A 13068-nucleotide genomic window follows, 5' to 3' on the forward strand; every position below is an offset into this window, starting at 1 on the left:
AAAAAATTCTCCTTGTGATGAGAACTCTCAGGATTTACTCTCTTAACAACTTTCCTATATATCATAGAGCAGTGTTAACTATAGTCATCATGTTGTACATTATGTCCCTAGTAATTATTTATCTTATAACTGCAAGTTTGTACATTTTGACAACCTTACTCCAACTCCCCCTCTCCCTCCCCACCTCCACCTCTCATAGCCACAAATCTGATCTCTTTTTCTATGAGTCTGGAGTATAGTTTTTCTTATTTATTTATTTATTTATTTAGGTTCTACATATGAGGAGATCATACAGTATCTGTCTTTCTCTGACTTATTGGGTTGGCCAAAAAGTTCATTCGGGTTTTCCATAGCTGTAACAGAAAAACCCGAATGAAATTTTTGGCCATCCCAATGTTTCACTTAGCATAACATCTTCAAGGTCAATTCATGTTGTCCCAAATGGTAGGATTTCCGTTTTTATGGCTGAATAATATTCTATTGTGTATATATATATACACACACACACACACACACACACACACATACCCATTCACCCATTAACGGATACAGGTTGTTTCCATGTCTTGGCTATTGTAAATAATACCACTATGAACATAGGGGTACAGATATATTTTGGAGTTAGTGTTAATAAACTTAGGTAAAAGCTTAATTGAATAGTCAAGACAACAAACTAGAAATAAGAAACAGTAACAAAATAAAAGGGTGTCATTATAACTGACATTAAGCCCTTATAATTTTTGTAAATAGGAAATAAACCAAAATAAAATTATAACATTTTAACAGTTTTAAAGTATAAAAAGTTCATTTCACTATTTATACCAGCATCGTCCAACAGAAATACAATGCAAGCCACATATATACATTAAAAATTTCTAGTAGCCACATTAAAAATGTAAAAAGAAACATGTAAAATTAATTTTAACAGTGTACTTTAATTCCACATATCCAAAATACTACCATTTCAAAGAGAGGCTAGAGCCACATTCAAAGTGCTCAGTAGCTCTGTGTGGCTGGTGGCTACAATATTGGACAATGTAGGTCTATATACTTCCTAGGCTTTTGGTCATCTTTTTGTGTAGGTGTGATAGTTACTCAAGCTTTATAAGAATTAACCTTCAAAAGCATTACACTCTATTTTCTCTGAATCTAAATTTAAGATAAAGATTATTTACTTAAAATTCTATATTGTGAAATTGGCATGTTTATATATTTTCTAGAACTGCTGCTAAATTTAAAGTGTGCTCAAATTGATCAGAGATTATAAAAAGGCAAGCATCAGCGTATTTGTCATTTTGCATGTACTGGTACATTTTTGTATATGTGTGCCCTGAGGCTTCGATTGTGCTGATAACATTGAGTAAGAAGAAATTTTTTTAAAAGAGGGGGAAAAACCCTTACAATAATATAGCTTCACTTTCACACACCCCAACTGTTATGGTCACTAAGCTCTTGCTTGGAAATTAAATATACTGTCCTTGTGTATGTATTTCCATCTCTGAGCTTCTGCAATCACCACTGTGTAACTTCCAAACAAAGCCCTCACACTTCTGATATAAAAGCAATATGATTTATTATAATGGTAAATGTTAAAGTTAAGGGTTGAAAACTACCTCCTGTCTTCTCATGTTAGATAAAATGTAAAATGTAATACTACTTGATTCTACAATACCACTTTTAGGAATTAACTATGTTAAATTAAAAAAATGGGACAAGATCATAGAGATTCATGAGTAAAGATGTTCACTGAAACCTTATTTATAAAAGCAAAAACTATGATCAACCTAAATGTCCACAAATAGAAAGCCAGTTAAATAGGTTAAGTAAGATACATTCCTACAATGAAATGCTATGTCAACATAGTTTACACAGTTAGTTGGCATGACTGTATATTTACATGATATATTATTAAGTATATATATCTATGCGGTGAAAATAAAGATTAGAAAGTTCTACATTAAAATGTTAACAGCAGATATCTTTGTGTAATGAGATTGTACATGATGTTCACTTCCTTCCTTGTTCTTTTTCTGTATTTTCTATGTTTTAACATTGAGGCTATTTTATGTTTATAGTCAGAAAAATCCTTAAAGGCATTTGAATTTGAGGGAAAAAAAAGAATTATCAAGTTTTGCATTTCCCTCCTTAAAGTTCAAAAAATAAGTTTCAAACAAGCTTTAAAAATCAGATTGAGAATTTTACTACTGATAGTAACCCATGGCTGCAGACAGACGCAACTCATAAACAAAGCCTCTCCTTTCTCCTTACTCTTTCTCCCTAGATATAGAAGTAATAAGTGAGCATTAACAAAAACATTTAGAAAATACTCAGAGGTTTTAAAAGGAACATAAAAATTATCAGATTTAATCTGGGTTAAAATTTGGGTGTCCTTTATTTCCATTTAAATTCTACAATGTTCACTGAGCACCTACTCTGTGACAGGCAAAATTCTCTTAAAACACTAGGAAGACAGCATTCAGCAAAGCCATCAAAATTCCTGTCCTCCTGGAGATTATAGCCTAGTGTGAGGAGTCTGGCAGTAAACACACAAATCAGTAAATGGATAAGAATATTTCTGACAGTGATAAATGTTATTAAAAATGAAACAGAAAAATAGGATAGAGAAGTGTAAGGGAAGACTACTTTAACTAGGATGGCCAGCAAAGATCTCTCTGAAGAGGTGACATCTGAACCAAGACGTAAGTCATAAGAAAGGGCAGCTACTTGTTCTGGGAGACCCTTAGCTAATCTCCCCTTCATGTACCTGCAGTACTTCCCTCTGTCCTTATATTATATGGGTCACATTCAGAGAGAATAAAGTGACTGAGCTTTTAAAGTGAGGAAGGAGTAATATTCCTCCATGCAGAGGGGTTGTCAGTACCTCCTCGCTTTTCTATCTCTTTCTGTGATTGTGACATATTTCAGTCTATGTGCTCCTCTGTGGTTTACCTAAACTAAGTCTTAAAGTTGACAATTAGCTTAAAAGATTCCCCCAAAGAAATCATGCATTAGGGAAGATACTGATAATGCAACAAAAATGAAAACAAAAACAGGTAGAGCTGATGCTTCTTCTATTCTGGTATGACTGAGTTCATCATTACTGACATCATGAGGTAAATATTCTATAATAAGATGTGACAAGACACTCAAAAATGAGAAAGTTATTGAGAAGTGATTTGAATGTGGATTAATATCCTCTATATGTGTCCCATTAAAATGGCTAAAATTTAAAAGATTGACAACACTAGGTGTTGACAAGGATATGGAGCAACTAGAACTCTCATACTTTGCTGGTAGGGATTTAAAAGGATCAACCACTTTGGAAAACTATTGGGTAGTTTCTTAAAAAGTTAAATATAACCTACCATAAGACCCAGCCATTCTACTCCTAGGTATTTACCAGAAAGAAACAAAGGCATATATTCATTAAAAGATATATGTGAATGTTCAAATAATGGAAATGATGCATAAAATAGAGTATATCTATATTATTAACTGTAGTGGACACTGTCAGTGCCCCGCCCATATCCCTTGAACCTTTCAATGTTCTTCTACCGACTTCCAGTTCCCACTATTTGCATCTCTGTGCTGGAGGAATCTTTTCCCTGGAACTGCAGAAAGTAGCACTTCCCACCAAATGGCAGACCACAGGTGCCAAGGAGTTTACACTGTCTGGGAGCAGCCCTTAACCAATGACTCTTGGGAGTTGATGTCCAGCTCCCTCACTCCTTGAGTGAGGAATTCTGAGGCATGTGTTTTAAACCATTTCTCAGTTTCTTCATGGGATTAAGCTCCAGTTGCCCACTGCAATAGTGCAAACTTTATTGGCTGCCTTTCTGTCCCTATACCTGCATGACATTCACTTCGCAAATAAACTACCTGCACTTATACCTTTGATTCAATGTCTGCTGAACTAAGACACTTTTTTTAAAGGTAAAGTATTAAAAATTAACAATTTTTGCAGTTGAAAACATGGTTGTTATAATATTCATCTGTATTTGTCCAAATTTAATTCTCAAAATTAGTTAAAAATTTTAAGAGTATTATCATATACAACTCATTTCTAAAGGCACATATTATATAATAAAATTAGGAAACTGAAGTTATATGGTTAGAATGCTTTCTTTTTCTAAAATTTAGCTATAAAAAATATATAATATACAGAAAAGTTGGAAGAACTGTACTGTGAACTCAAATACACACACTACCTAGATTCTTCAATTAACATTTTACTCTATTTGCTTTATAACATAGTTATTCCTCTATCCATCTTACATATTTATGCATTTCAAGATAAGTCAATATATTTGACTCCCTAAATACTTCAGCATGCACACTGTTAATTAGCGTTCAATATAGATTTCTAATTTTTGAGTGAAATTTACCCACAAAGAAATGCATAAATCTCAAATGTACCAACAGATGAGTTTTGAAAAATACATCCACTGTGTAACCCAAACCTCTATCAAAATAGAGAGCATTACTATCACCAAAGAAAGTGCCTTCATGCCCCCTTTCTAGTCAATCCTCCCCTCTGAGATAACTTCTGTTTTTTGTTTTTTTGTTTTTTTTCCCACTATAGATTAGTTTTGCCTATTCTAGAACATCATATAAATGGAATCTTACAATGTGCATTATTTGTGTAAGGTTACTTTCAGGCAGCATAATATTTTTGATGTTTATCCAAGTTACTGCATTACTGTAGTTCATTCTATATTCCATTGTTTATTCAGCCGTTTTTTTGATAATCCATTCTACTGATGTACTTCTCAGCTTTTACCAACTTAAGGCTATTTTGAATAAAGCTTGAATAAAATTGCTGAATATTTTTATGGACATATGTTTTCATTTGGGGGAGATGGTAAATTCCAAAGAGAAGAATTTCAGAGACATCAGACAGATGTATCTTTAGTTTTATAAAAAAAACTGTCAGATCCTTTTTCAAAGCGGCTGTAACATTTTATACTCTCACCAATTTGTTTGAGAGTTCCAGTTGCCCTCCTTCCTCACCAAAATTTGCTGTTGTCATTTTTTTTCATTTTAGCCAATGTAGTGTGTATGTACTGGTATCTCACTGTGGTTTCAACTTGCATTTCCCTATGACTCATAATGCTGAGCACCTTTTCATGTCCTTATTGGCCATTTGTTTATCTTTCCTTGTAAAGTGTCTATTCAAATCTTTTGGCCATTTTTGGTTGGATCACTTGTCCTTTTACTATTGACTTGTAGGTGTTCTTTATGTAACCTGGACAGCAGTCCTTTGTCACAGATTTTTGTAATATTTTCTCTGTCTGTGGCTTACCTATTCATTTTCTTAATGGCATCTTTTGATGAGCAGAAGTTTTTAACTTTAAGTCTAATTCATCAATTTTTGTTCTTTTGTTATTCTTACTTCTGTGTCCTATCCAAGAAACCTTCATTTACTATCAATTCATGAAGATATTTTCCTGTTTCTCCTTTTATTGTTTTAGCTTTTATATTTAGCTCTGATTAATCCTGAATTAATTTTTATGGAGTTAAGGAGTCAAGGTATATTGTCCTATATGGCTATTCAGTTGTTCCAGCACAATTTGTTGAAAGACTTTCTTTTTCCCATTGAATTGTTTTGGTGCCTTGTCAAAAGTGAAATGATCATTATCAACAGGGGTCATTTACAAGGCTATTTTGTTCCATTGATCTATTGTTGATCCATATGCCAGTATTACACTGACTTGTTTACTGTGATTTTATAATAAATCTTAGAGTCAGATGATGTTAATTCTCCATTATTATTAGCGTTTTATATAGCTTTTTGTATTTTTTTTAGTGGTTGCTCTAGGGATTATACATCCTTAATTTCTTAGTCTACATAGAATGAATGTTGCACCATGTCACATAAAATACAAAAAGTGTGCAACCATATGGATCTATTACCCCATCCCCCTGTCCTTTATGCTCTAGCTGTCATATGTTAAATCAATATACTTTATAACCTCCACCATATAATATTATAATTCTTACTTTAAATGAGCATAGACAGTTTTTCAATTCAAAGGAAAAAAGAGTTTCATATTTACTGATATTTATTACTTATGGTACATTTTAACCCTTCCCTGGAGCTCTGTTCACTTTTTTCAGTGTTTATCTCTCTTCTTCAAATTGAATAATTTCTATTAATCTATCTTAAAGTTCATTGATTCTTTCTTTGGTAATCACAATATGCTATAAAAGTCTATCCAGTAAATTTTTATTTTAGATATTGCATTTTTTAATTCTTGACTTTCCAATTTTTAATAGTTTCTTGCTGAGATTTTCTCTCTTTTCATTCATTATTAGCTTATTTTCCTCTATGTCACTGAACATAGTTAACAGCTGATTTGAAATCCTAGTCAGCTAATTATATCATCTGGCCCACCTCAGGGTTGGTCTCTATTGACTATCTACTCTTTTGAGTAGAAGCCATTTTCCTGTTTCTTCCCAGTTCAAGTAGTTTTGGTTGTATCCTAAACATTGCGGATGTTATGTTATGGAGACTCTGGATTCTGTTATGGTCCTCTAGAGTATTGATTTTTTTTTTTTTTTTTTGGTATTGCTTTGTTTTAACAGGTAGTTAACTTGGCTGAACTCATATACTAAAGACTGTATCCCCTAGGGTAGGTAGCAGGTAATGTCAATTGCTTTAGCCTTAGATGAGCTACTTAAGAGTCTTCCCTGTACACACGTATTTTAGGGATAAGCCAGAGATTTGGGAAGAGTTTATATGCGTAATTTGAGCTCTCACTTTCTATCTCTTTTCGAGGATATCCTCTCACTTCTCAAAGCTGGGACTGCCTTGATCTCTGTTCTCCAGTCCTAAAGCCAAAAAGACTATAGATTTCTATCAAAGTTCTAGCTTCCCTGCTTGGAACAGATTGTACCCTGCCCTCAATCTAACAGCCATAAAAAAACACCAAAACAAACAACAACAACAAACAAGGAATTCACCCAGTGCTATCCCCTTCTTTCAATTAAAAAAATAATAGATTTTTTTAGTTCAGTTTTAGGTTCATAGTAAAATTAAGCAGAAAGTACAGAGAATTCCCAGATACTCCCTGCCCCCCACACATGCATAGCTTCCCCCACCATCAACATCCTGCACCACAGTGGTACATTTTTTTACAATTAATGAACTTACATTGGCACATCATTACCATCCCAAATCTATAACTTACATTAAGGGTACATTCTTGGCGTTGTATATTCTATGCGTTTTGGCAAAATGTATAGACACCTATCCACCATTATACTATACAAAAATAGTTTCACTGCCCTAAAATACTCCATGCTCTATCTATTCATCCTTCCTTCCTACCCTGGCAACCACTGACCTCTTTACTATTTCCATAGTTTTGCCTTTTCCAGAATAGTCATATATTACAGTTGGAATCATCCAGTACATAACCATTTTAGATTGGCTTTTTTCAAATAGTAATAGGCCTTCTTTCAATTTTTCTTATGTTCCCTCCATGTGCTTGGTCTTGGTCACTCTCCAGTGTTTTTAGGTAGGTACTTTGTCCAGAATTTATAGTTGTTATCTGTGGGAAATCTGATCTAATTAGAGCTACTCAGCCATTAACAGAAAAAAAGTTTTAAAATACAAATTTGTACATTTAACAGGAATAACCAGACTTCTGGTCACAGTTCAAGATTGATGTATCAGAGCTTATCTTAGATCAGGCCTATAATTATTAAATTTCAGGGGTGGAATAGATCTTAATGGTCATCTAGTATACTAACAAATAACAGGTTTAAAATTAATCATAATTCCCATCACATAAAATGAAGTATCATTATTTCATTACTTATGATATACCATTTACCAAAAAAAGGACGATTATGTTCTAAATATATATAACAAACCTGTCAAGGCTGTTTCACTTATGGATTTAATTTGTAGAAAAACTTCTCCTTTCAGTGAAGTCCAGTTTTGAAAATTATCATATACTTCATTTTTAATACTGGTTAGCTCTCTTTTACTAAAAGTAAGTAATGAAAGAGTCTTATTCCAGAGATACTTGTATTCTGTCAATCTCTGACTGTAAAGAAGTAAGGAAAAATTAGGATTTTAAAAAATAGCAAGCATAATAACAAATATGTATTTGAAAAAAGGTTTTCTTTGAAAAATGGTTTTAGAGTGACCATACAATCTACCGTTTAAATGGAGACAGTTATGAAAGTAAAAGTAGGTGCTATCTGCATTATGCTGAGACAACATATAAACTGGGGTTATCCCAGGAAGACTGAGGTATATGGTCACCCCAACTCATTTCCATTGTGTTATAATATTTTAACTATAAATAAAGATAGCTAACTACTTTCATACACATTTTTCTATTAATCTTTTAAAATTAATTTAACAGCAAACATTTAGTGAAGGAAATTCAGTCAAAAGTGACTTAGTCAGGACTTCCCTGGTGGCGCAGTGGTTAAGAATCCGCCTGCCAATGCAGGGGACGCGAGTTTGATCCCTGGTCTGGGAAGATCCCATATGCTGTGGAGCAACTAAGCCTGTGTGCCACAACTACAGAGCCTGTGCTCTAGAGCCCACAAGCCACAACTACTGAGCCTACGTGCCACAACTACTGAAGACTGTGCGCCTAGAGCCCGTGCTCCGCAACAAGAGAAACCACCATAATGAGAAGCCCGAACACTGCAATGAAGAGTAGCCCCCGCTCGCCGCAACTAGAGAAAGCCCGCCTGCAGCAGCAAAGACCTAATGCAGCCAAAAATAAATAAATAAAATAAAAAAGTGACTTAGTCACTGAGCCTAAAAGAGAATCTCAGATTTGTAGACAGCATTCTTCCTGCGCTAGAGTCCTACAGGCAGTGTAAAACCTGGGGTAATAATAAATGAAACCTTTTTAAGTGACTGATCCAGTGCTTTTCCCACATCAAATGCCACAGCTCAAAGTAACCACATGTTTTTTACTATCTCAATGATTTTTATTACTTCAGATGTCCTGGCTCTCATTTACCTAATAATCAAGCAAGATGCAGACATGGATATGAGTGTTATCAGCAAAAAGATGATGACTGAAGCCATGGGAGTTAATATTTATCTACCTAAGTAGACTAAGATCTATTATGCAGAGACTGTATCTGTCTTGTTCATCACAGTCTCCCTTGCACCTAGTACAGTACCTACCACACAGTATGTACTCAACACATATTGATGAATAAATGAATGAGTGAAAAAAATAGATCACTCTGTTGGAGGAATAAAGAAGAAATACTGAGGATAAGATACAGGACAACACTAATATTTATGGGAATAAATCAGAAAACAAACCCTCAAAGGAGATGAGGGAGGAGCAACCAGTGAAGAAAAGCCAAAAAGATAACATCAGAAAAGCCAGGGGATAAGAGAATTTAAAGTAGAGAGTAGTGATGAGTGTTTAAGGCCTCAGACAAAGGCTGAACAGGGGCCATTATATCCGGTATTAAGGAGGTCTTTGGTGACCTAAGAGAGAGGCTTCAGGTAGGAAAAGACTGAGCAGTAAAGCAGAAATGAGAAAATAGTTATGTGGTACCAGCAATCAAGAACCTTGATTGAGGCAGCAAGGAGAGAAAAAGGAAGATACACAGTAGAATGGTTTGTTAGGATGGGAGATACCTGAGTGTTTACAGAGCTGAGCAGACAGTATGAGTACAGTCACAGAGGCTAAAAAACACAGGCAAGAGATGTGATCATTTTTTGTGCAGAGAGCTAGAAAGAAAGGACAGGTGTAAAACAAAGGCTGAAAGATTAGCCTTTGCCAGGAAGAAGAAAGGTGGTGTCATTCTGTGTGGTTAATTAATAAGGTCCACTTGAGTGACCAAAAGCCACAGGGAATCCTCAATCAGCATGCAGACCTGGGAGCTAAGAGAGATGTTGATTTCAAAAAAAAAATCAAAGAAAGGGGTGGGGGTGAGGGAGGGATGGATTGGGAGGTTGAGGTTACCAGATGCAAACTATTACATCTGAACTATTACATATAGAATGGATAAACAAACTATTACATATAGAATGGATAAACAACAAGGTCCTACTGTATAGCACAGGAACTATATTCAATATCCTGAGATAAACCATAATGGAAAAGAATATAAAAATGAATGTATATAACATGTATAACTGAATCACTTTGCTGTACAGCAGAAATTAACACAACATTGTAAATCAACTATATTTCTATTAAAAACAAGTCAAAAAAAAAAAATCAAAGAAAGAGTCCAACAGATCACTAAAGCAAAGGGGAGCAATGGTGAGGATGGGAAGTCTGAATGCGAAGCCAGGAAGTGGTAAGACAGAGACAAGAACTATGAACTAAGTCAAGGTTAAAGACCTAATGGGCCCAATGTAAGGCAGCTGCTGGGAGCAAGTCATGAACATGGGGGTCAAGGCCTAAAGGGATATTTAATAGAAGAAAGACTAGATACGGATGCATGTGCTTCTGTAGGGACAAAAGGCAGGAAATAGAAAAATCAAGCCACTTAGCGAAGAGCAGATCCATCACATTTTGTGTGGCCTAGATCTTATATGATTGGTGTGGATAGAGGGATGGCTTTCTTGTAAAAGACGACTACAAAATTAGGTTTAAAAGTGTGCACTTATAGATTGAGAAAAATCATTACAAATAAAATTGTAAAAGTTAATAAATCTCATCCATATCACAAAATACAGAAAAACTATAACTTTTTAATAAGTAACAGCTCTACAATACTTCTTTTGTCTATAATTTTTGGCTACATGCTTTACAAGCACCTTTTCATATGAGAACCATTTTATAATAATACTTTGTGTGGAGAGAATATAAAAATTATACAGCCTTTCATCTAGCAAGGCCATTAGTTTTATTATCTGTGGTAGTTTAGAAAGGTTCTTTTAGCTTCATAGCCCATTATTGGTAATATCATGTAAATATTAAGCATCGTCAAATTTGGGAAAATCCTTATAAAAATTTTTCATATATGATAAATTTTTTGGCATTTCAAGTTTTCTTGGAAAATGACATCTTAAATTGTCTTTGAAATGATGAAACTCATGAACCAGCTTATCTCAGATGTCCTTAAAGTGGTATACTATGATTTTTATGATATATTCAGTGATGTCAGCAGCTTTGGTCAAATCAACAAGAAACTTAAATCTTTCTCCAATGTATTCAAATAATTAACTCCTCTTCATTGAATGGATTACAAAATAATTCAAGAGATTTTATTGAAAATGTATCACTTATGATGTAATCTGAAAAAATGTTATAATTTGTTTTTTATGACAGAATAATTTCTATTGTTTAAATTGTTCATCTTTATTGCTTTTACTCCATTATTTCAAAAAAATTCATACAGGGCTTCCCTAGTGGCGCAGTGGTTGAGAGTCCACCTGCCGATGCAGGGGACGCGGGTTCGTGCCCCGGTCCGGGAAGATCCCACATGCCGCGGGGCGGCTGGGCTCGTGAGCCATGGCTACTGGGCCTGCGCGTCCGGAGCCTGTGCTCCGCAACGGGAGAGGACACAACAGTGAGAGGCCCGCATACCGCAAAAAATAATAATAATAATAAATTCATACACATCCCTATTTTTAGTCTGCAATGTCTTGTTTGTGTAATTGAAGCAGTCTAAAATGTCTTTCCAAATGGCAGTTATAATGTATATTCCCAACACAACTTTCTCTCTCAGATCCCTCAAATGCCAGGGACTACTCCAAGGGCATACTGACATCAGAAGTAGAAGAAGGGAAATCAGAGTGCAAAGAGACAGAATTTTTACAATTATAATTTAAAACCATCTTACTTTGCCAGGGGCCCTCCCAGAAGCTTGGAAGGGGGTCCTGAGTGTGGGGTTCTGAAACTTAAGTATCATTTGACTCACAGGAAATACGCCTGTGTTGATAACTTTAACTCTCTTTGTGAAATACAAGGCAAGACACACAGCTGGTGAGAGATGAGTAGCACAAAGAATTTTAAGCAGAATATTGAGGATTTAGAATAGTACTGAAGAAATTGAGGACCTGGTGTTTAACAACCTGTAAGTGGGTATAAAGACTGAGGGTTTTAAGGGTAAATAAGCAGAGGTAAAAGTAGCTGGAGTATTGGTAAATTCCTCTATGCAGAAACATACCCTATGAAGAAAATCCTAAAGAATATACACACACACACACAAATACTAGAATAAATGGGTTCATCAAGATCACAGGATACATAAACCATGTGCAAAAACCAATCTGTTTACTAGCAATGATGAATCCCAAAAATAAAGTTAAGAAAAAAATCCCACTTGTCATGACATCAAAAAGAATTAAATATTTAGAAATAAACGAAATAAAAGGAGTGCAAGACTTGTATACTAAAAACAAAACATTTCTGAGAGAACTAAAGATCTCAGTGGAGAGATATATGGATTCTTGGATTGAAAATTCAACATTTTAAAAATGGAAATTCTCCCCAAATTGATCTATAGATTTAATGCTATACCTATCAAAATCCCAGTAGGCTATTTTTCAGAAATTGACAAGATGATCCTAAAATTTATATGGAAATACAAGGTTCCCAGAATAGCCAAAACAATCTTGAAAACAAAGAAATTTGAAGGGCTTACATTTCTTGATCTCAAAATTCACTAAAAATTATAATATTCAAGAGAGTGTAGTACTGACATTAAGAATAGATATACATCAATAGATGAATAAAATAGAATAGAGAGTCCAGAAATAATTCCTTCCATTCATGGTGAATTGATTTTATGTAAAGGGACCAAGGCAACTCAATAGGGAAAGAATAGTCTTTTTAACAAACAGTGCTAGAATAATTGAATATTCACATGAAAAAAAAAGATGAATTTAGATCCTTACTTTACATCATTCACAAGAGTTAAAATGGATCACAGACCTAAAGGTAAGAGCTAAAACTATAAAACCTTTAGAAGAACCTACTGGAAAAAATCTTTGTGACCTTTGGTTAGGCAGAGTTCTTAGATACATTACCAGAAGCACAATCCCTAAAAGAAAACATTGATTAAACTGTATTTCACTAAAAATAATAACTTTTGTTCTTCAAAAAGACACAATTACAA

At 34.4% G+C, this 13068-nt stretch overlaps 1 protein-coding gene across 7 annotated transcripts in view; it reads right to left on the bottom strand.

Annotated features, from left to right (window-relative positions):
• LEKR1 (leucine, glutamate and lysine rich 1) overlaps positions 1-13068 on the bottom strand; it is a 269467-nt gene that overhangs the window by 133230 nt on the left and 123169 nt on the right. For all 7 annotated transcript variants that reach the window (XM_029214726.1, XM_029214723.1, XM_029214721.1 and 4 more), the window contains one exon: positions 7879-8054. In XM_029214726.1, coding sequence (XP_029070559.1) covers positions 7879-8054 — 176 coding nt within the window. The remainder of the gene's footprint in view (positions 1-7878; positions 8055-13068) is intronic.

The sequence above is a fragment of the Monodon monoceros genome, unplaced genomic scaffold (assembly GCF_005190385.1).
Source record: "Monodon monoceros isolate NGI ecotype Baffin Bay Population unplaced genomic scaffold, NGI_Narwhal_1 Super_Scaffold_11, whole genome shotgun sequence".
NCBI classification, from domain to species: Eukaryota; Metazoa; Chordata; class Mammalia; order Artiodactyla; family Monodontidae; genus Monodon; species Monodon monoceros.